Below are 26577 nucleotides of genomic sequence, written 5' to 3'. Positions count from 1 at the left end.
CTGAACCTTGCATACAGATCAGTTTGGTACTTAAGTTGTTGAGACGATCTCTGTTTCTACCAGACCTTCTACAATGAAGGCGTACGAGAGCAAGTTGTGTGTCATTATCAACTGGTGCACGGACAAGAATGTCATCCAGCTTAGGTTCCTCAGCATGTTAACTTTTTCCTTTTTCTCTTTGAAGAAAAAGGGCTCGTTCTATCACGATCATAGTGTGCAAGATTTTTTTCATAGTAGATCTAGCCTCAATATGCAAGGATATTGATTTATGTGCTCAGGCCGTACAGTTTCATACTAATGTACAAGTCGTACTGATAACGCATCATGACTTCGTATCCAAGAATATATTGCCGTCCACAGGCAATAGGAAAGTAATCATTCGCTACCTGTCTCTGATTGGTTGCGAAATGGGAAGCACATATTAATCACACCGTAACGTTGGACTCGTGCTGGTTATCTTGCATATATTGCTTGTATTTCTTGCACGTCTATTAATATGTGCATCGATGTTGTAAGTGAACACTTATGGGTTGTTATTTTCTTTGCAGTTGTCGTTGTCATTTCAGTTAAACAATTATAGCCATACATGCGAAGTGCATGAGATTTCAAGTTAACGAGGATACAAATGATAATACATCTGTGGCTCAAAATGTTTATCTACTTCACCATGTACGGTCTGCGCAAAATGGTAGGAAGGAATATGGTCCAAATTTCTGCGCAATAACTTTAAAAGTATAAGATTGATAAAAGTTAGAGTCTATTGAAAGAGACATCTTGAGCCTTCATCTAAAGACGTTAATAGCAATCGTAGTGCGGACGCCATGATGTTGACCCCCTCCATCTTTGACCCCCTCCATCTAAGATCATGCGTATTATTTCCGCAGTGGCAGTTAGATCGGGTCAGCTTGAAATGGAGGTTCAGTACGCCACAGATATGTCTGTACCTCAATTACCCCAGATACTGTTAGAGTCGCTAATGCGGAGACTTGCACATAACCTTGGGGAATTTGCATAAATCCATTGGTAACGTCAATCCAATATATGTTTGGAGTTGACGTGATATTGTCCTCACATTCTATGGCATCCCACTAGATATAAGACTTCCCACATGTCTCAGCATGACCTTCGCGCCAGTAAGTCCGGAAGCATGGGGTATAATACCTTCCACTTCATCAATGACATGCTTTCAGACATTTATGCACCATGCTCCCGCTTCGGTTGTCGACCAACAAGTCCGGTCGGCCGTCGTTTTGCCTAGCAGCTCTGAGGTCTGTCGCATCGGCGATTCGTGCCACAAGCCGGCCGGTCGTACTTTTATTCGCGTCGACATACGGGGATCCGTTAAATTGGTCCTACCATTTCGATGTCCAGCCGGCCGCCGACCCACTGTTCTACTGCTCGTCCAGAACACTTTCGGGCGGTCCTTGCAGCCATACCGTATAGACGAATCGTGTCGCTTGCCCGACATCCAGTATAACCAAAGGGACCATGGGAGTACCTCGTCAATGTCGCCAGGAATAAGTTATGCGGACATAAAAGCTATGACCGTCGAAGACAATTACAGCATTGAGAGCGGGGACGACCTTGATGAATTGGGTTACCACGATCCCACTTAAGAGCACACGGAATTTAGTTTCAAAGTGGCTGTTTAAGAAACTAAATGAATTTTATCATTATCTAAGGCTGATATGAAGTCGAACATCCCTTTTCCGTCTACTGACTCGTTCTGACAAAGAGTACAGAAATGGCCGATTGTATTTCATCCAAAGACCTGTGACCTAGGGGATTCAAAAGCTTTTCTTTTCTTTAGAGGGCCAGTTACCGGCGTCACTCTCGTCCCGCTGGTATGATACGCACTCTGTGTCAAGTATTCGTATTTGGGAGAGGACTGGATTTGAGAGGTAGAAGAGTTTATGTACCTACGTTAATGTGATTGGATAAGTATTCGCTGAGAAACACGATTTACCCAAAAAGTTACTTTGTGCACAATAACATAAGTTCGCGTTTTGTTTATTTGTATGGTTTAACGCCATTTTCAGCAGATGATAGGCTGTATATGGCAGCCAGTATATCTGGTTGAGGAAGAAGCCGGGAAGAACCACCGTACAAATGGAAGCTACCGGCAAGTTCTCTCGCATATCCTCATATGGAACGTATGTAGACAGGCGAGATGGGTGACGAGCGCATTAGACCATTCGACTACCCAAAGCCCCTACATTTAATTCAAGACCTCATACCTTGACTAAAGGTCAAGGTCACTGAGACACATTAGTCAATAGCCCTACCAGTTACAACAGAGAGGACTATTAAACATATTGGTATGTATCTGTAGACGAGCTGATTTTGGGCCATTACAGCATATGTAGACAAACTGATATGTTTGCTTTTTGACACAATTTTCATATTTGATAGACTTCTACTTTTCTCAAATACACATTGTTAGCACGATTTAACAAGTAACGTGTCTATTCTCGTATCCATTATTTTTGCCTTTAGTCGGGCATACGCATGCTACAAACACAAATATAGTTAACTGATGTAAAATCATATATATATATATATATATATATATATATATATATATATATATATATATATATATATATATGGCTGACGATAAAACAACAAACATCACAATAATTAAATATGATATTCTTTTATTCAAATACCATGTCCATTAAAAACATTGCTTGAAAATATAGAATGTACAAGTAGTAAAGATTTCTTGTGAAGATGGTTAAATGTGCTGATATTTACAAATTTCATGCCACTGGTGTATCTCCACATTACACATATTCCTCGACACGTATGTAACAGCACATTAAAGCAATTGTCACGATCATCAGAGTAATCGCAGTCATTCCCGTGGCTCCATTACAAATATCCGAGTTACAATAACACTCAGTGTGAATACTGGTCATCCCGTTTTCCACTATGCACTGATCTGGCATCTTTCTGTCGACACAGAACCTGGAGTACACTGAAATTAATCAAATAATAACACAGAACCTTGAGTACACTGAAATTAATCAAATAATAATACAGAACCTGGAGTATACTGAAATTAATCCATTAACACTGAAATTAATCAACTAATAATACAGAACCTGGAGTACAGAACCTGGATTACACTGAAATTAATCCAGTAATAACACAGAACATGGAGTACACTGAAATTAATCCAATAATATTTTCAAAAGAATTTCCTTTCAAATTGATTTAAAGAGCATGTATTGTCACAAATAATTAAAATAACACTGATATTCATACAAAGTCACACAAAAATTAAACTAGCAAGGGTTTGAAGTACGCATGCTAATGGAAATAAAAATTGCAAGACAGCTATCCGTAGTTTCTACATTTGGGATGATTGGTGGTCACCGATCCAATATCACTGGTTTCCTATGTGTCCAGTTTTCTCCATCTTAAAGATTCTCACACTCAACCAGATGCAACATCTACAGTATAATGCAACAGGGTGTAAGACCTTAGTGTAGAATCAACATAAGCTTTGCAAAGTCACTGGCAATTTTCAGTGTTTAGATACTTTGAAGACATCAATCACAACATCAGCAACTGATATAAAATAGTCTTTGTAACGCCAAATAAGATTTTTAAAAAATATTTTTGAACTACAGTCATGTCTGCCTTAAAGGTCACATATTCTAAACAATAGTCGGTCTTAACTGTCATTTTTCAATAACACAAAAATCGAAATCATGGAAAAATTACCACTTGTATGTAGAGGACACTTCAATAATTTCCAAGAGGTGTCTTCTTAAGACAGATCTGACTTTACTTTCATAAGGGTATTATTCTATCGGTTCATAACCTGTAACCAGATTTCAAGGGTTTCAGAACACGTATACATTCAAGGAAAGTGGTTGAATTACAGGCGTTAACTTACATTTTTCACCTCCACTAGAAATCTCAATATACTTTGCACAGCTTCCAAGACAAGGAACTACCTCAGTGTTTATCGAGTTGGTGGTAAAAGTGTCCGCACATGCAATATTCACGGAGGATTCGCACTGGAAACATCTCATGGCGCTTTCTGTAAGGCACAGAAACACATAAACACCCATTAGTAGTAAACATACTTTCAAAATTTTCGTTTTACATGTTGATTTGTGCATAACAGGAGAATACAGCCACAGGAAATGCCATGCAGTAAAAGAAGTAGTGTGTACATGGTCATGGAAGTGGTATTTCTACTAGGAAGAACAGCAGCTGCAGCAATAGTACAAAATACTGCATTATTAGTAAATGCAATAGGTTTTGTGATGAAAACTTATTTACGTTTCAGGCGTAGTTTTCAGCAATAAATTATTATTTCTAATATGAGACGGTAAATATCAAAGCTGGCCAGGATGACGGACATAATTCTGAAAAGTTTTATCAGACCGATACGTTAATTTGACGGTGCAGTATTTCGTAGAACTGTTTTTTTTTTTAAGAAGGGTCATATAACGGGACCAGGCCAACTTTTTCCATCAATCTGAATAACTGTATTTCATGAATGATGTTATCGAGATTTCGATTATTATTCAGATCAAAAGGTACAGATAAATCTGTCCTGGTGAACAATAAATTTTGACCGACATTTATCTGTAAATGATAATTTATTAAAGTGTAGTTTATTCACAACTTGATGATCTTGGGTTATTGTAGGTACAAATTGCCAGTTTTGCAATGTGCTTTGTCTGATAACACTGGTCAACAGTGAAATCATTACTGACTTGAAAAGGCCCTAATCTGTAGTATTTTGGTGTGCCGAACACGAATATAACCGTGAAAAATTTGTATTGGCTCTCGTTTTGAAGATATTCATATACCTCATTTTCTATGTTTCACTGTGTAAATTTCTCCAGTAGGACTGCAGCAACATCCGGAATAATGATGTAACATTGCATAATACCATCATGCTCACATCATCCACAGTTGATTGCATCATTTTCTGATGCAATGCAATACTAATGCCATGCGGCTGCTGAAGTAAGTTGACGTCAGCAGTGTACTATACATGTGTAGGCCTATTATACTAATGCCAGGCGGCTGCTGAAGCTGACGTAAGCAGTGTACTATATAAAGCCCAATCAGATAGGTTCAGCATTTAAAATATTTTAGACGTTGTGCGAGACAGTTCAAGCTACTGTTACATAAAACTTATTATTTTATCCATTTACGTACAATGAAGAACAGTAATGCCTCGAAAGTGTGTTAATACCGCGGACAATTTTTGCTATATTTGTGGGGAAGTGACATTTGCCAACCAGAAGAAAAGTATCAATTCTCAAGTGAAGAAGGCATATCATCTTTACTTCGGATGCAAGGTTGGTGACCAAGACAAGCCTTGGGCTCCGCATATATGCTGTGCTACATGTACAACACAGCTTTCACAGTGGTTGAATTGCAAAAGGTCATCAATGCCGTTTGCAGTCCCAATGGTGTGGAGAGAGCCAAGCAACCACCTAAATGACTGTTACTTCTGCTTGGTTCCTCCTCTTTCCGGCGGAATAACGAAGCGAAAGAAGTCGAGAATAGTCTACCCAAACATTCCGTCTGCATTGAGACCAGTTCCACATGGTGAGGGACTTCCTATTCCAGAACCTCCAGCAGAATATTCTCTTGATTCATCTGACGAAGACAAAGGTGAGTCGACCTGTTCTTCTCCTGGTCCATCAGCATGCAGTGATCCAGATTTTCACTGTGGTGCATCATCAACCCCACACAGAATAACACAGGAAGAACTAAATGACCTGATTCGTGATTTGGACTTATCAAAGAACAAGGCAGAATTGCTAGGATCAAGACTCCAACAATGGAATCTTCTAGAAGAAGATGTCACAATTACTGCATATCGAAAGCGCCACCAGCAATTGGAGCCTTTCTTCAGAAAGGAAAGTAATCTGATATTCTGTTCCGATATTGAGGGCCTCTTGAATGCTTTAAAAATCACTCATGACCCACAAGAATGGAGACTATTTGTGGACTCTTCGAAACTGAGTCTCAAGGCTGTGCTTTTGCACAATGGAAACATTCTTCCATCTATTCCAGTAGCGTATGCTGTCCACATGAAAGAGACATACGATAACTTAAGGCAGCTACTGAATTCCATTGAGTATAACAAGTACAGCTGGCACCTCTGTGGTGATTTGAAGGTAGTTGCCCTTTTAATGGGACTGCAGCAAGGATATACAAAATACATGTGTTTCTTATGCGAGTGGGATAACCGAGCAAGGGAAATGCACTACATGAGGAAGGAATGGACTCACAGGCAGAATGTAGCCATTGGAGAGAAGAATATCCAACACCCAGCTCTGGTTGAGGCTCAGAAAATCTTGCTACCACCCCTTCACATCAAACTAGGTTTGATGAAGAACTTCGTGAAAGCCATTGACCGGACTTTGCCAGCATTCCGATACCTGCATGAAAAATTCCCTCGACTCAGCGAAGCAAAGATTAAAGAGGGAGTTTTTGTGGGTCCTCAGATTCGAGAGCTTTTCAAAGATGACCGGTTCAACAACTTGCTGGAAGGTGACGCGAAACAAGCATGGAATGCTTTTCGCCTAGTTTCTACAAACTTCCTCGGAAATGTTAGGGCAGAAAACTATAAGGAACTAGTAGAAGACATGTTGATGAAGTATAAGAAACTTGGCTGCAATATGTCTCTAAAGATTCACTTCCTTCATTCCCATTTGGATTTCTTTCCTAGCAACTGTGGTATTGTTAGTGATGAACACGGCGAACGTTTTCATCAAGATATCGCAACAATGGAACAAAGATACCAGGGAAAATGGTCCACTACAATGCTGGCTGACTACTGCTGGACACTCCTCAGAGATGCTCCCGAACAGCTGTACAAGAGACAGGCGAAGAAATCTAAGATGTAGTCAATGACTTGCTTTTTTATAGGTAGGCTATTACAGTTGACCTTTTACTATTGGAATGCATTTCGTTATGTAAACATTAATTTCTTGCAGATTACAAAAAAACTAGAGCCAATTTTGCAATTTGACTGTCATATTCGTGTTCAGCACATAAAAATTGATAAGAATTGACTAATTTTATTTCAGTAACATGACTTTTGTAAAAATTTGTTGTCCAGTGTAATGATCATTAAGGGAGGAATTGGTGGTGTTGTAAGCTGATGTAATGTCGAATTAATATAAGGCTTAGTCATTGACTAATACTTATATAGGAGTGTTGTACATGTACCTGGTCTTCAAATTGAGAAGCAGACAGGGAATTATGCAAGAGGCTATTATTAGCCTCTTTACTTGCGGCTTTCATTGGAGTTGTGGGAGTATCACGTGGGGTAGGCATGATGATCAGAACTTTTCCTTATGGGTTAGCATTGGAAGCTGAATTCAAAGAGCCAACCAATGTAGACAATCTTACGTAACATTGCATGATCATGTAGAGTACCATGTGATCAGTCACTTCTCCGGCTTTTCAAAGGTACAGACAATGGATGTAGAGTTTCCCTCTGACTTTTCAAGGTGCAGACATTGAATGTAGGGTTCACATCACTGGCTTTTCAAAGGTACAGACTGTGGATTCAGAGTCTATGCATCAAACCATTCTTATGGATTTGTGTTGGATATGAATCCAGGGGCTTTCCATACCGTTTAAACAGATTTTCCGCCCATCTTCCTAATTTTGCTCTATTTCGGGTTGATTTCACATTTCTGTTGTGATCCCCCCCCCCCCCCCCGTTAGTTGTCTACACTTGGACAATGTTAATTTGTGGTCATGTCAGGCATTGTTGCTCATGCTTTCTCTTTACCGGTACCCTCAGAAGATATTTTGATTTATTTCGTCACAGTCAGAAGCTTTGAACACCATTCCTTCCTAATGGATTGTCACATTCAAACTGGTATAGTCTTGGGGGCTCTCATTTGATATATTTTTATATCAAATTCATTTTGGCAATTTCCTCCAATCGATTGCTGATATGCTATACTAAAAACATAAAGGCCATGTCCATTTAATACATTTCTTTTACGGTTTTAAATAGGAAATAAATAATACTTTCTTCATGCTGGGATCAGCTTAGCTCTATTTTAATAATCAGCCCAGTATACACTAGCATGCTGGGATCAGCCTAGCACATAGTCTACTTAAGCTGGGATCAGTCTAACACAGCCTACAGAAGCTGGAATCAGCCCGGAATAAACTTTAATTCTGGGATCAGCCTAGCACCAATTATACTTGAGCTGGGATCAGCCCAGAATACACCATAATGCTGGGATGAGCTAGCATAGATTTACTCGAAGATGGGATCAGCCCACCAGAATACACTATTATATTAAGATCAGCTTAGCGCATAGCATACTTTAAGCTGGGATCAGCCCAGAATACACTAAAATACTAGAATCAGCATAGCACCGATTTTACTTGAGCTGTCATCAGCCTAGCGCTGAATCTACTTGAGCTGTCATCAGCCTAGTACTGATTCTACATGAGCTGGCATCAGCCTAGCACTGATTCTACTTGAGCTGGGATCAGCTCAGAATACACTGTAATGCTAGGATAAGCCTAGCTCTGATTGATAATCTTGTCCTGTACATTCAGATTCTAGCCCATGAGTAGCCCCCAAAGAGAACAAAATATTTTAAATATTTTAATTAAGTATCGATGATATTTTAGTTATGATGTTGATGTTGTATACTGTTGGTAATAATATTGGTAATAATGAATAGTGGCTTGTTCGAGAGAAAGGAAGAGAATGATTAAGAGAGAGAATGAATGCATAAACTCATGTAGCCTATTCTTTTACAATGCATGTATTAAATCTTTCCTCTTCCAGTTCGATATGTTTAGTTGTGCATAAATGGAAATATTTGGATGGCTCATTTCATCTTCATCGTCAACATACATGTTCTTCTGTCATTCCTAAACCACAAAAATAAGAGACTTTGGGGGAAGTAATGGCACGTGGAATTTACCTAATTGCCAAGAGGTCCAAGTGAACCTATCATCGCTTACCTCGTTTATGTAACTTGACAGTTGACCATTTCGCTACGATATGTAGTATTGTATAAACACGCCTCCTTGTAAATTGTCAGCCTTTATTTAATGCGGATTTGGCCTTTTTTAGTATAGTCTTATAACAGTTCTTTCCAAAGATATGTCAAACATTAATAAGCATAGATTTCATTCATTATCGAAATCGTATAATATTTTGATGTTATAACCCCATTTACCAAGTTTTATTGAAATGGGACCAGAAATATAGTTTCTGCAGAAGCACAGTAAATCAGATGCAGGATCACTTCGGAACTGTTCTCATCTGAAATCGTGGTGATAAAAGCCTATTTACCAATATTGATCAAAATCCTATATAAAAAAGTAGAAACTCTATAGTGGAAATGAGCTACGACAACGTAATACAATGTCAATTCAGTAATACGAATATGTCTTGCTGATAGTAAAACTAGTTCAACATCTTCGTGATGGTAAATTAAAATTTTGTGAAAGCTGGTCAGAAATAGGGTCTAAAGACTGGGAAGAAGATTAGATTAATCAGATGCAAGACAACCCCGTTACTATTCGCGCATCTCGCAAATTAAATTACTTACTCGATGTTTTGATCATAAGTAGTCATATTTAGAAAATGGTCCAAATCAGACTACATGTAAGGCCTCCATTGTGGTAACCACCTCAGCCAATTAGATGAAAGATTCCCGACTAATAGGCGTGGATCTGGATCATTATTGAAATAATGAGAAATCTTGATGTTTTGAACCCATATCAAGTTTGTTCAAAATCGGATCAGAAATATGGCCTCCGGAATGGTAAGAACCTCAGTTAATCAGATGCAAAATTACCTCATTAATATAATGGAATATGTCCTACTGTCAAACTAGTCCAAGATCTTGACAATATAAACACGTATTCAAAGTTGCATCAAAACTGAAGCAGAAGTATGGCTATCATAATGGTGATAAATAAGTAATTGTTCATTAACGGACAACACGCGACATGGGCAGGACAATATAAAATATAAACTTTGACCTGCGACCAGATAAGCTACACATGCTCAAATGTTGAATACCACCGCCAAGATTTCCACAAACAGCACTTTAACTAAATACATGACAAGATCAACGATACACTATCGCATTACATTAATACGAAGACAATCACCCCGCCCCCCCATAAAATTATGATAAAATGTATATGCAAATTTGTACTAACATATAGTTAATTGTCGTTCTGAACGCTATATTTGTCACGTTCAGGGCAGTGCTATGATACGTGCCACCATACAGAATACGACTGCCGATCAGGTTGTAGTCAGTTTATTTTGACTAATTAGTAAACCAAACAACATGGACAATATCTGACTTCGTATTATGCAACGACAGATACGGGTCTATGTATTTTATAGCTGAATCCAATTTCTACGCAAGTCTATTTGGTATATGACTCTAATTTTAAAAAAATCCACATTTTTGATGATGATGCATCCACCGTTGCCGCTGGAAAATGTGAAATCCATGTCTCGGTAAGACAATTTTTGAACGAGTGTTCTAACGATAATATGAGAAAATTAAGTCAACAATAAGTAAAGAATGCATTACTCACCGGTGTATGGCAGGCATCCGATAATAAATCCAAATAGGTGAATGTACACTCCAAGAGCCATAATTTACAGGTCAATTGCACACTGAAATTACAGAGAGATGTATTTTACGTAAAAAATCAAAAATGTACAAGACATCTAAATCAAGTACCCAAATGTTTCCTTGCCCTCTGTCTGCAACTGGCTGCGTCACCTTCACGACAGCGTACATTAACATGTAAACAAGTAAATATTCCCATGCGTTTTTGTTCTGACATGTCAATTTGTTATCATCACAGCCTTAAGGTCATTGCAGGTATCTTGAGAGCAAATGGCACACAAACCTTGCAGCCATCCTTTCATCTTATTAATTAGACATCAGGTTTCATACGCCATTGTTTACTGGTTCTCAAAGGGAGTTTATGGCGCATGATGGGCCTATATGTCTGTACCTGTATTTTTATACACTATTTATTTATATTATTTTTCTTGCAAATCACAATTGCGACGACTATTTTTCGAATAATTTTGAACACGCAACTCGATCTTCCCTGCCTGGTGTTGTGCATGAAACTCCGATCTTGAGTTTGAGATTGGTTTATACTTTCAGAAAATCAAAAGTAACCTTTTAAAAGTAAAGTCATTTTGTAATTGGCTGACACAATCTCGAGGGCAGGTTTTACACGTTGTACGATTTTCAAGTTGAAATTTAACTTCTGTACCTTTCATTAGATTAGAGTTAAATTAGAGTACTTCTATGATGTTTCTTGGTTCCTGCACAACTAAAGTACTAAAATTTTCAGTGGCGTAGATGTACTCAATAGAGAATATCAGATGTACTCAACAGAAAATATCACATGTACTCAATAGAGAATATCATATGTACTCAATAGAGATTATTAGTTTTGGGGCCTTTTGTCTGAGCCTAAGTTTCAAGTTTTGAAAGTTTCAGAAAGCTTTTAGAACAGAGAGTCCGGGCTTCAATTTTCATATATATTTGAATCGTACATTTTAAAGAGATGAAGATGTCTTTTAAAACTGATTAAGATGAAACAAAAAAAGCTTGAAACGTCCTGTTTAATTTTGCATGCACTTGATAATAAAAATTAATTAGTGTAAAAATATACTTCATACGCATCTTACCATGCTAGAGGAGAGTTTATACATAAAACTTTTCTGCAGTTACCGTAGGAAAAAAATGTATTTTATAAGATATTTATAAACAGAATGTGTCTACCAAGGAACAATGTCGAAGTAACTCATATCTAAATGATGGGTCGGCTATCCATTGGATCTCTGGTATGCAGTGGTTGATTACAGTTGTCAAACATGGCCGATGAGGTCAGTGGACAGATAGCTGGTGGCAGATAGATAGTGTTTGCGAATTCGTCAGTTGCAGTCTGCGTGGACTCACAAGACAACATTACCGCCAAGTGAGAAGTGAGGACACTAATAAAAAGAAAACCCTGAGATTATGACATGCAATTTTACCCTCTCTCTCTCTCTCTCTCTCTCTCTCTCTCTCTCTCTCTCTCTCTCCCCGTAAACGTAAAACCACAGTCAACAAAGTATATATACACCATGAATGGAAATTTTTCATCTGATTCCTTTTGATACATAGGGATAAATAATTACGTGATGTTACATTGAGAAATGCGTACGGCCATCAACAACTGAGACACCTCAAGATAATTTGTCTCTTGAAAACAATTATGTTTGCGATAAGAAGTGGATCACATTAAGTAAAATGTATGTCGTGAAAAGTCCCAATACAGATCATACTGGAAAATGTGTGCAGACTGTATCCATGTATTTTAAAATGTTAATAAAAACAAATCGCAAGGTCAACTCTTCTTAAATGACACAAAACGACATGAATCACTTTCTTCTTTTAAGAGCGATCATGGACAAGATCAGTTACAATCCTACCCGAAAAAGCGAAAACCAACTGAAAGGGAAAACTAAATTCTACTCAAGGGTCCGTTGCATTCCCCAGGAAAATTCCTAATGAAAAGCTGATAACATGGTCTTATTACTTGTTGTTGTTGTGTGGTTTAACGCCATTTTTCAGCACACGATAGGCTATACATGGCGGCCAGTATTAATGGTGTAGGAAGAACCCGGGAAAACCCCGGAAAGAACCACCGACCCTCGAGAAGCTACTGGCAAGCTTTCTCACATACCCACATTGGTTGAATCTTAGACTCGAACCGCCGCAGACAGAGGTGAGATGGCAGTGATCCGTAACGAAGAGCGCTTTAGACCACTCGGCCACTCGGGGCCCCTGTCTTATTACTAAAATGATTATAGCATGAAGAATCTTAAAACAATTTCTGTTTTATATATAAAACGTCATGGGCATATTTCAAGATTAAATGTAAGACCCTGAAACAATAAAACATCGCCATCTATCGACAGGAATATTTTACTGTTGTATGAATTTTAATGAAGATCTACGCAATTTTATTCTTTATTCAGTTCGTGATTAGATAAATGTTTAAATGTTGTGAAACCTTATGTATCATCGGAATAATGACTATTGGTCAAAGTAAATATTTGGGCCTTAAACAAAAGCTATTACCGGAAATATGGTCCTTAATGGAATTTTGTATAGAAAACCTAATTATACTCCACATGAAGATGAAACAGTTGAAATGTCCAGAGATGGTTTTAAGAAGAATGGGTCCTTCAGATTGAGTAGTTTTAGATTATCATGGTGAATATGTTGAACACAACCGTAGAAGGTAGGCACATGTAAAAGCTGTTTTTGCTCATGGAGTGACGATGCAGACATTCTTCGACACCAAGGTAGAACGTCTGAAACCAATAATGATGTAAAGAATTGGTAATGTAACACAATTAATCCGTTTTTAAAAACTAGAGAAAAAGTTAAAATCCTGATCAAAACTCCTCAGCTTCAAGACAAATCGGTACAATTCACGAAACATTTACTTAGAGATAAAAAAAAAATCTGCTGCTTTGATCAGTTAGCTATATATAATGACGGTTCTATCTCACGTCTCATTTAAAGGAAACCCTTTAGAAATGTGCGAATATTTGTTTGCAAATGATATTCAATATCAGTCACTTGCATATCAGAAACGAAGAATCTCAAAAATTGGATTCATATATCATACAAGATTACTGGGACATGTCCTTTATATTTTAAGTATTACAATACGTAATATGATATATTATCATGGCAACGGACACTTACAACATTTTATGGAATACTAAGTTCGCATATCTACAATCATTTTGAATATCAAAGTACGTACCAACCTTTTCTCAATCCAAATAACACCCCACCCCCAACAGCCCATGTTCTAGTACAAATGCCATAAGAAGCACGCACGAGAGCTGGAAATTATGTGTAAGAAAAACAAAAGCATTGCGACATGTTACAAGCATAAGACTTATGGAAAAGGACAGGTGGTGGGTGGGGCAATATGTTTAAGTTATCTCAGATCATGGGACTTTCTCCTCATTTAATCTGAAATTACGGCAAAACATTACTAAATTCTGAAAGGAAGAAATAAAAGAACATATTATTTCGAATGTTTATTGTAGCCTTAACCTTTATTTCAGTATTTTTTTATACAATGACTCATCTACTCCTTTAAAAAAAAAACACAACATTATTTGTAGATGTCCATTTGGCGGTTAGCATCTTCTCTCACTACTGCAGAGAGTCAGTTGAAATTGAAAGTTCGATGATTAGTTCATCAGAAACTAATATAAACAGATTTTAATCGATTTGACGTAATGTATATATTTTTAATGGACATGTCACTTTGGCATATTTGGAAATGCTGCATTATGTCTGGGAAAGTCTGACGATTTACTAACGTTTATCGTATGCCATGTTGTTCGCACCTGGCCTGGGTTGTACTAAACGACGAACCACTATTTTTAACTGTACGTTTTAATTTATATATCTTATTTTCCAGCGAATTAATATGCTAAAATGAAGGCGTAAATAAAAATCTTACCGCCACCCCTAAAAATAAACCTGATTGTTTTTAAACGGTTAAAAAGTATTGCAATCGAAAAGTTGGTCGTTTAGCTTTTGCGAGCCACCTCAGATTGTTTTACTTAATCGTTACCATTATACTTTACTTAATCGTTACCATAAAACTTACTTAATCGTTATCATGACACTGACTTAATCGTTACCATAACACTGACTTAATCGTTACCATGACACTAACTTACCTAATCGTTACCATGACACTGACTTACTTAATCGTTACCATGACACTGACGTACTTAATAGTTACCATGACACTGACTTACTTAATCGTTACCATGACACTAACTTACCTAATCGTTACCATGACACATTGACGTACTTAATAGTTACCATGACACTGACTTACTTAATCGTTACCATGACACTGACAATAGTTTATTGGTAATGTATGCCATAGGCCCATAGTACTAGTTACACAACAATATTAAATGTAGAGCGCAAAATTACAAATAGATTTAACACAGTGTGATGAAAAAGGAAAGGCAAATAATAGACATATATGTAAAAGATAAAACATAATTTGAATTATATAACTACATAGTTGGGATTTTCTATAAAGTAGAGAAGAAAAAAATATAATTATATGTACATTTGATCTCTTCTGTGGGATGCTAAAAGGACGAATTGTGCAAGATGAGATATTATTACATGATTCCCTTACTTCAGTCAGAGAATATAAGATTTCGTCACATGGGTGGTTTTTGCTAAAACCTTCCGGTATCAATCTGTTTATAAGTTCTGCATAAAAATTGCACCGTAAAATAAAGTGATTTTCATCTTCAATTTGTCGTTGATCACATAACATATACATACGTTGGTTTGGGGTGGGGTACCATTATGCCGTCTTCTTCTGTAGCTAATTTATGAGCGGAACAACGTAGTCTGCTTGATGCATTTTGTAGATGGGTAGGTAAATTAATGATTATATAAAACTGAACAGAAACAAATATCATAAAATTTACTATAGACATGTGCCTGGTGTGATTTATTTTACTGCTGAATTCCAATCCTGAATTAAATTGTCTTGAAGATGTTGTCGGAAATACAACAAAAACAACGTTTCATCTCCTACATTCTGAACAATCACCTATAGCAAAATCCATATCTGAATAGTATGTTTTTAACTTTCGAAGCCCATGTAAATTTACCCGACTCATCCATTTCTACAGCATAGTACAATATTGTCTTGGAAATCGGTCATCACCTATTCTAATCAAGCTAATCCTATACTTAATAGATTTACAATAGTAATCAAATCCTAGAGGTAGTCCTCCACATTCTCCTCGTGGTATAATAAGTAGGTATGTCTCGGAATGTTTAGAAATCTAGTGCAGAACATATTATGTACCTTATCAATTGTATGTGAATATTCATACCCGCAAATTTCAGCAGCATAGGTTAATAAAATGTGATCATAACATCATGTAGTCTGAAGGCTTTTGTCAAGAAGAATTGCCTAACTTATTCTGAATAATATTCACTGTATGTATATACTTTTCCGCTTGAATGCGAGCTCTTGCCTAGCTTTCGTCCAGATAAGAATAGGGGTAAAATATAACCCCATGTATTTACAACCAGATACGGTTTGGATCTGTGTACCCTTATAATACCACTTTTCGTTACTCCTTAGAAATCTGCCGTTACTGAATACATTATTTCTAGTTTTATCTAAATTAACACACAATCCATTGCTTTCAGAAAATGTCTCTACAATATTGTAAAGAACCGACTGCATCAGGACAGATTGAAACGCCATCAGCACACAACGGTGCAATAATGTCAGACACTGTTTGTGTAATGAAGATACCATTATAACAATCTTGTCGGAGGAGGTCTGATACTGAATCATTTATGAATAGATTGAACAGAAGAGGGCTCAATACACAGCCTTGTCTGATGCCAATATTACAGGTGAAGAATTCTGTATATTGCCATTTCATCTGGACACATGAACGTATATTTATGTACATCGCGACTAGTACTTAAAACAGCTTTCCATCGATGTCTGTCTTGACTAAACATGTCAGTAAATGTACCTAATAAAAATAGCCATAGCTATGGAAAAAGTCTACAGAAAGACAATAAAGTACATCATTTTTTACTCATTTACTTCTTAACCATTGCTAAAGCGAAAAAAATTGTATATATTGCTGAGTAGCCTTTGAGGAATCCTGCCTGAGGTTCTTCAACCTTGCTGTTAGCTCCGTACCACTGAATGAGACGTTGTTTTAAAATACTGATAGTACAGGTAAAACGTTTATTCAAGATATCAATAAGAGAGATACCTCAATAATCGTTAGGTCATCTATAAAGCCTGTTTTGTTTGTATCGGAAAGATGATGCTCTCGCTCCATTGTTTAGGGAAGTGCCTGGTGTCAAAATGTGCGTTAAATAATTTGACTGAATAAGGACATATATTTGTGGTCGTGTTTTTTAAAATTTCGTTTATTATTCCATCCGGTCCATAATACTTTCCTGATTTCAGGGTTCGGATACTTTTGAGAACTTCGGCTTCAACTTCGGAGGTAGGAGTACAAACATGGAGAAAGGAGTTACACAAATATAATTTGTGGTTTTAGTCATAAAATTAAAACTTTAATTAATTTCTGACTCATTACGATACAGCAACGATCGGAAGTACTCGTACCATTGATGAAACGCTTTGCACGCACGTGTTTGATTGATCAGCTTCCAAAACTGAGACATCTGACTTTGATTATATTAATTCCTTTTTCTTTTAAACTTATAATCCTCTATTTTCATGCTAATCGATACAACCCTATATTTAAGGAAATATTATTGCACTTGTTTGCAATATCTTGTGGAACATTCACAACAAGTATGCAAACATTTGAAATTTTACTGCAAATATTTTCAATACTTCTGCAAATATTTGGAATTTTCTTTGATAGTTTAATTCACACACACACACACACAGAGTTACTTGCACACCCACACACCTAACACACACATACATACATACATACATACATACATACATACATACATACATACATACATACATACATACATATAATAATAATAATAATAATAATAATAATAATAAAGGGATCCGAGTGGCCGAGTGGTTTAAAGCTCTCACCGTTACGGATCGTTGCCATCTCACCCTTGTCTGTGTGGGTTCGAGTCTCGGGTTCCTCCAGTGTGGGTATGTGAGAAAGCTTGCCAGTAGGTTCTCGTGGGTCAGTGGTTCTTTCCGGGTTTTTCCCGGGTTCTTCCTCCACCATTTATACTGGCCGCAATGTATAATATATCTTGTGCTGAAAAGTAGCATTAAACTCTACAACAACAGCAACAGCAACAACAACAACAACAACAACATAATAATAATAATAATAATAATAATAATAACACTATTGTTCAAGACTTGACAAACACGACAATCATTTTAAAGAAAAAACACATTTGGATTAGGCTTTCTTGGATTATAACTTAAAGCTTCAGTATTAATTTTGTCAGTATGAGAAACGTCACCAAATAAAAGCAAGATATGCTGGAAATTTGAGCGGTTCATCCATCGTAAGGATTTAATGACTATTGCGTAGTTTACAATTTTAATAAAAATAGTGGTCAGCTGTTTCAGACAATACGGAGTAACGATGTGCTTCAAATATAGACATGCCTCAAGCACTAAACAATTATTCTTCAATGTAGCACGTACGATATACATTATTTTCTTTCACAAACGAAGTTAGCACGGTAGGATGGCATTTTTTGAATTATTTTTGGAAGGCAGATACAGAATTGGAACTTTTTATATTTTGCGGTAGATAGTAATATCCATACTTTGATATTTTAGCTTATAAAGCCTTATTTCTTATCTGTAAACCACATGAATACCTGCACCATTTAAAATGCTTCTTAAGTTGGTGGAAAATTTCCGTTTAAAAAGTCTGGTGTCAAATGATTCACCATTTTACAAACTGTAAGTGTTTGTATTTTTCTTGTACAGTTAGCCAGTGATATTCTTTATGTAAAAAAGTTACAGCTAACACATTTGGTAAGCCATCTTGCAATTCTTACTGCTTCATTTTATGTTTTCAAATCGATTAGAATCAGTTTCAATGCAACCATTGCAATACTTCTACAATTTGTTATATATATATATATATATATATATATATATATATATATATATATATATATATATATATATATATATATATATAGTTAAGTGATTTCTATTGATTTCCAATTTGAGCTCACTCATTATTGCAATCAACTTGTATGGTTTCCGAACAAGTGGTTTCGGCAGTTTCGATCACCTGTAAAAGTTGCTCCAAATAGTTTGTGTTTATCTATAAAGCAACAGACGTATTATCTAAAAGTAATTATAAATGAGAAATATTAATAGGTAAGGTATTTTTTAATTATACGGCTTCTGTCTTTTATGGATTTAAAGAGAGAAGCCATTGTTTGGTTCATCGATGTAATCTTTCTAGGTCTTGGTTCATTTGGTGTTGAACAATACTAATATTTGTCAAAACATACATATTTGGTTATACGTTAAGCGCTCGTTTGATTTGATAATGAATGTTAATCAGTTGGTATACTGTTGAACTGCTCAGTTGAAACCCTGACTATAACATATAGATAAATTTATTTTCGTTATAAAACGTAAGAAATGCTTAAATGCAATTCTTTCAATAATCTTTCCAACACAGCTTAGAAAGAATAACGGGCGCTAATTTGATGATGATTATAAGCAAGTATCTCCCTTCCTAAAAGCACATATTGCATTGTGAGTTTTCAGTGCGGTGGGAAGCTTTTTCTCATGCTAAAATCTATTAAAGAGAAGTACAAAGGGTTTGATTATGAAATTTTAAACTCCCTAATACTGGTAAGATTTGACCCTGTTGCCTTGTCAAACGACCAAAGCATGATGACGGCACACACACACACACAGTTACTTGCACACCCACACCCCTAACACACATACATACATACATATACATACATATATGCATACATACATACATATACATACATACATATACATGCATACATACATACATACATACATACATATACATACATACATACACACACACACATACATACATACATACATACATACATACAGACAGACAGACAGACATACATACATACATACATACATACATACATACATACATACATACATACATACAGTCAATTAACTTTTGGAAGTAGAAGAATGTCGCCATCATCAATGAGAGAGACATACAAAATAGTCAGTCAGATAATTTGTTTTTTTGGAAATCTTCAGAAATCAGTTCCTTTGAACTATTTTCTTCTTCATTAAGCTGTTAAGGAAAAGAAATAAAATATATTCCTTTAATAAAAAAAATTGAAGAATCTTCTGGTATTGTTTCGAATTTCAAGAAGTTAAGTTTAACGTTTAAATATTCTTAGCAGATTTTTCCGTTGCTTTTGTTTTAAGATAATTCACTTTATGTCTTGGTTTTTTTATAATATGTCATTTGGGTGAATGTTCGCCCTTAACTAGATTGTCTTATCTCTGTCTCTTTTTTAACCGAAGTTTTGTACCATGCTGTTGTACCAAGGCTGATCACATGGACGCAAAGTAATAGTTTTATGTGTTATGTAAGTTAAAGCCATGTTCAATACTTTAGATATAAATAAAATTTATAGCACTATCTATGGATTGTTTGCCGTTAAGAAATTCATATCAAGGAAAATGCACTATTTCATCTGTAAAATTATGAAGTCCGCACGAGTGTGACTTACGAGCATATTGTTGTTTAATCTAAAAATCCACTTTAACAAATGCAATTGTGCCATTGCAGTCCGACGCATCTAATCGAAATGAAATAATAAAGACAATCTTGTAAATATAAATCCTGTCTTTTGTTCAATGCTGTTTATTGAACCGTTTAATATTAGTGAAGTTTTCGACCTGTAACACCTTACATCCCGTAGATTGTCATTTATATCAGCAGTTACAATGATATTTAGATTTTCATTTCAATACTTACAAAAACACATGTAAACTGTTTTCATAATAAATATATCCAAATCATGTCGAGATCATTTGCCACTAAGTCAGACCAGTTAGTGAAAATTAGATTGTTTGAGACGTGGATCATAACACTACCATCACAGTTATTGACGTCCTTGCGTTCTAGATCAGACGTGTGGTAATGGTGAATCGTGCAGAGAAATACATGTCAGTAAAACACAATATTTCAAAGTCAGTCAGCTGATGTTCGATTAATTGTGACTTATTTCTTATACTTCGAATGCTGAGATCGAAAACGCGATTAAGTTCTTCTTCTTCTTCTTCTTCTTCTTATTATTATTATTATTATTATTTATTATTATTACTGAAAAATTCAGTACTTACAGATGAGAGTGACACGTCATCTGCATCTTGCAAGAGACCAGGGTCCGCCTCAGTATCACCAGAGAGAATCAGAATGAAATATTTCAATAAAAAGGTACATGTTGATGACAAAAACAAGTTGAAATACATAACATAGCTGGTGATGTAATTATGCACAGAATAGCAACACGTGGCATTAGTTTTTATGAGTTGTGTACAACTTTAAATACCGGCAAAGGGTTTATTTTGGTCCTATATGGTATGGAGTGAAACAATGAATTGGAGCAGTATTATTGATAAGGGCATTTCCCTTTCTACATCGGGTCTTAGAATAATTATTTTGACACACACACACACACACACACACACACACACACAGTCTCTCTGTCTCTGTCTCTCAAGGTTTGGAATACAGTACTGTATACAAAATAACTATATGGCAGTCTAGTATTACAGAATTGAAGCAAATTAATAAGTCCTTAAATTTCTATTTAAAAAAATGAAAGACTTAGAGAAATAAAATTCTGAATGGTGGTACTATTAATCAGTTAAAACTCTTTCATTTCAGAGAGAGAGAGAGAGAGAGAGAGAGAGGGAATATATATTAATTGATTTATATTCTTCAACTACTCCATTTTCTGAAAAGATTAAGTTCATTTAACAAATCAATTAAAATGAAGCCATATCAATTGAATATAAACCGCGATTTAGCACAGTCATAAATAATCGATTACCAACATCAGTAATTACATGCTTGTCAATATTGGACTTATAATACACACAATTTGACAGCATTTATTAGTCACATGAGTTGAGTTTCTGACAACTAAGATAATGTTTTCTTGAATCATACAATATCCATCAGACATATTTAGATCTATATTTAGTTCTAAACTTGCTATTATACTTATCTCCTTAAACTTTAGTTTTTTAAATAACTACACAACCAAAATAGTTAATCTACTAATCGCACTGCATTTCAAGACAATTACTTACAGTATCATATTCTGTGAAAGTTTTCTAATCAATCGAGTATTAATGAATGTTAATGAAATATTTGGTAAATGATTTTTCATAAGTATCCATGACTCGAGTTCCAAATTGTTCAGAAGTATCTTTTAAACCACCGGCTATTATAATACGTATATTACCATGTCATGTATCTGATAACAGGAATCAGGGTAAACCTCTGGAGGCATATATCAAAATATATCCTCCATGTATGATTAATGTCGTCCAAGATTAATTGACGATTCATTCCAATGTGTAAAATATGCACATCACTCGTTTTCTCATATTAGAGAGACAGAGAGATTTAAAGTCATGGGAAGTAGACTTATCAACAAAATGCAGGATGGAATTCTACCTGTTTTACATATAACGCTAAAAGAAAATACCGTAACCGCATGCATATTGGGAATTCAGCATGTTGTTAACACCTGATATCAGAATAATCCATTGTCTAGAACATATATATCCTTTTTGTTCTAATCAGTACATTAGACTTTAAACGAGTATTTTCTTCACAACTGTACACACACACACACACACACACACACACACACACACATATATATATATATATATATATATATATATATATATATATATATATATATATATATATATATATATATATATATATATATATATATATATATAGTCTCTCTTCTTAGTTTAAAGTTTCGAATCGTCTTTCGATTTCGGAGATGGTCGTCCTTTTGCCTTTCCACGAGCAGTTGAAGCATCTACATTGTAAATGGTCATGGCTGAAGCAGTGATAATACGCACTTTGCATATTAGCCGTCCCTGGTTTGATACATGGAACTTAGACGGTAAAGTGATTAGTAGTCGCCAGTTCAAAACTGCTTTTTTTTCCTCTGCGTACATTAATGTCTTAATCTGAACTTCTGAGACAGCGTGATATAATTAGTCATAACCATTTATAAAATCGACAAAAACAAATTAGTGCGAATGTTATGACTGACAAAAACAAATTAGAGCGAATGGTATGATCTTCCACAACAAATTCCACTGTTTAGAAAAGATTAATTAATTAAATTCGTGTATATTGGTATTAGAACTCAGACACCCCCACCCCCAGTGGGCCAGGAGGGAGCTCTAGGGTACCATAATATATGGATATAATCACGAACGTCTTACAGATTATTATCATATGGTCAAGAAAACTAACAAGCTCGTAAAGTTTCGTCCAGTGATGCAGGAGGTATGGTAATGATCACACAGACAGACTGACGAACAAAGAAGATATCACAATACCCCAGCGGTCTATGCTAAACCGTGTCAATCATAAGGGTTACATCTAAACATTCACCCATTACATTTAATATGATGCTGCATGGTCCAATACAATGTAATAGCAAAAGAAATTATTATCGTTATTTTTGCTTAAATTATTCGGAAATACCAGCAATTACACAGTTGGAAACACTGAATCTCTGATAACCAACAATTATATTAAAAATATATTCAGTTTATACCAAATATAACGTTGATTTTTAGAGAGGGTACTCACTATTATATATGCCCAAAAAAAGTGTAAATATTTCAACATTTAAAAATAGTTGCCAGTATGCTTGGTTTCTTTTAATAACACGAAATAGAAGCAAAAGGAAATTAAAATATTATACAGGCTGGAGTATAATTTACATCATGGCAGATACCGCTCCGGTGGCCTAGTGGTTAGAGCGTCCACCTCAAATGCGGGGTTAGTGGATTCGATTCCAGGCCGAGTCATGCCAAAGACTTACAAAAATGGTACTAACAGCTACGTCGCTTGGCGCTCAGCATTAAGAGGGGCCCCAAGTGGCCGAGTGGTCTAAAGCGCTCTCCGTTACGGATCACTGCCATCTCACCTCTGTCTGCGTGGGTTCGAGTCTCGGATTCGGCTAATGTGGGTATGTGAGAAAGCCTGCCAGTAGCTTCTCGTGGGTCGGTGGTTCTTTCCGGGGTTTTCCCGGGTTCTTCCTCCACCATTAATACTGGCCGCCATGTATAGCCAATCGCGTGCTGAAAAATGGCGTTAAGCCCTACAACAACAACAACAACAGCATTAAGAGGTTAGTGTTAGGACCTGTCGGCCTGGTGTCAGGATAATGTGACTGGGTGGGTCATCATGTTTCATGTCTGCGGCATGATGCTCCTGTGCTAGACATCACCATAAACTGTCATAATGCAGACATCTTAGCGATATGACTGAAAAATTGTTAAAGCCACAATGTACAGTTAAAGCGAGAGTGTTAAATAGGTCATCGCATATCCTCTTTATGCAACTCCTCAGTTTTTTTGGCGTGTATGAACAATTTGCATAAACAAACCATCGTTCCCTTGAAAAAAGTTTGTTCAAACTTCCAATTCCTTCACTTTCGAATTTAGTTTTGTGCGACACATATGCATTGCAGGTAAGAGCAGTGTTCACCAGCCAGTGACTGCGTGCACTAGCTGCACGATTCATGACTTCTGCACTATTCAATGAAGCTAATGCACGAGTATATGAAAGTTAAAGCAACCCAAAAATCGATAGAGGTAAATACAAGAGAAAGACTGGTTCAGAACTTTGACTACATCGTGATGTCGTAGACGAATAAAGGTAACAATAGTTATTATAATTACCCAGTTTGAGTAATATATTTGTCAGTTTTAATATTGTAACTATTCGAGTGACAGACAAGGATCGGGTTCTTAATAGTATAATTCTATCAGTTCTATGACATAATGAAATGCTTTGAACCTTTCTTTTCTTGCTTAATTAATGCAGTGTTGATTAATAATTAACTATATGGCTTTCTCTCCGATAACCCCACCACCGCAAAAGAAACAACAAAACAAAATCACTGGGTATGTTGTAATACTGTGTTGTCTTAGTTTATTACTCTCTCATTTTAAACTGTCGGATGACGTAATGTTTTCAGCCACCTATTATTTTCTCGCTTTAATGGCTTCAGTGTAAAGCCTTGGGGACCGATTTAAGTAGATTGTCTGCTGACACATGCACTGGCTGTTTGCAACGGAGTTTATCAACAGCTGCAGGGTCTCCGATGGGATGTTTAATAGCAGGTACTTTAAAAATATGGAATAATTTAACAAAACTCTCAAAGACGACGCATCATGTTTTCAAATTTTCCATAGTTTATTCATTAAATCCCTCCAATATTCAGAGAATTCGCCGCTTTTCATAAATATTGTATAGAATTCAGCGCACACACACCCCACGACACATTGGAATGTTCATTTCTAGGGTAGACAATGCAGCTGATCCGTACTTGATTGAGAGGAGGATTGCAAATAGTCAGTGTTTAGAAAGATTGGAATGCCAGGGGATCAATAGAAGATGAATAGAATTATTGTCTTCTTATGAGGGTCCCACCGCTCCGGTGGCCTAGAGGTTAGATCGTCCGCCTCGTATGCGGGAGGTCGTGGGTTTGATCCCCGGCCGAATCTTACCAAAGACTTACAAAAATGGTACTAACAGCTGCCTCGCTTGGCGCTCAGCATCAAGAGGTTAGTGTTAGGACTGGTCGACCTGGTGTCAGGATAATGTGACTGGGTGGGACATCATGTTACATGTCTGCGGCATGATGCCCCAGTGCTAGACATCACTATAAACTGCCATATTGCAGACACCGTAGCGATGTGACTGAAAAATTGTTAAAGCTACGTTAAAAATCCAAATCACATCACATCACACATATGAGAGTCTATTCGTAAAATTATATTACTTGCGAGTTTCCAGAACTCCATTGTTTTTCTCAGGTAGATTGTCCGCCATTAAATATGCCGCTGTTCAGTTGGTCTCTGCCACAACCAATAATGTCATACAATTAATAATACAACAACCTAAATTAATGCATAATTAAAAATAGTGGAAAAAAACTTGGTGAATGTCAACGTATGCATGGTGGTTGCCCAAGATTTTGGCTGTGTATATGTCAGCAGACCTCTGTGGCATAAACGTATCACAATCTTGCACATGAAAACAATCCAAATGGATATGCACATCTAAAGTGACAACCACTGCGTTTTAAAGAAAATAAAATAAAAGTGCACGGAATTTGCACTGAAATACGAAGTACGCACTTGCTCCATGATCAGTATTTGCATTACAAAATGCCAACAATATCGTGTGCTCATGTGACTGTAATTACAGCTTGAAGCCATCATATATTCTGATGCAATATTGAGCATTTTGCAACTGGACAAGGCCTTCGCCTCTGTTGTAATACAATAGTGCCTGGTATGTACCCGTGACAAGGCCCTAGCCTAAAATGCATTATTGCCTAATGTAACTGTGACAATTAAACTGCAATAGTGCCTATTATGTACCTATGACTGGGCCCATGCTACGTTCTAACTAAAGTGTTTAGCGTGTAACCGACAAGCCCCTAAATTCTACATTATAATGCAATACTGCATGTTGTGTATCTGTCGCAAGGCCATGACCTCTACATTCTGATGCAATTCTGCCTAGTGTGTAACTGTTACAAGGTCATGACCTCTTCATCAGTTAAGGCTTAGTAGCCACTGTCAGCAGATGTTTACAAATCTAGGCATCGAAAGAGGATGTCGATTTTAGATCCCGATTTGTGAAAGGTGTCATTTATACTATAT

At 36.4% G+C, this 26577-nt stretch overlaps 1 protein-coding gene across 1 annotated transcript; it reads right to left on the bottom strand.

The window, feature by feature from the left end:
- Positions 1-2637: 2637 nt before the first annotated feature.
- On the bottom strand, positions 2638-10770 carry LOC149789032 (UPAR/Ly6 domain-containing protein rtv-like). Its single transcript, XM_089975829.1, has 3 exons — positions 10594-10770; positions 3908-4054; positions 2638-2980 (listed from the first exon to the last, which is right to left on the bottom strand). Exons 1-3 carry the CDS (start codon positions 10652-10654, stop codon positions 2787-2789), a joined length of 402 nt encoding a protein of 133 aa, XP_089831955.1. The 5' UTR covers positions 10655-10770; the 3' UTR covers positions 2638-2786.
- Between the last annotated feature and the right edge of the window lie 15807 nt (positions 10771-26577).

Source organism: Sinohyriopsis cumingii, chromosome 11, assembly GCF_028554795.1.
Source record: "Sinohyriopsis cumingii isolate HCF-2022 chromosome 11, ASM2855479v2, whole genome shotgun sequence".
NCBI lineage: Eukaryota > Metazoa > Mollusca > Bivalvia > Unionida > Unionidae > Sinohyriopsis > Sinohyriopsis cumingii.
The sequence above is the reverse complement of the archived record's forward strand: the minus strand, read 5'-3'. Positions and strand labels throughout refer to the sequence as shown.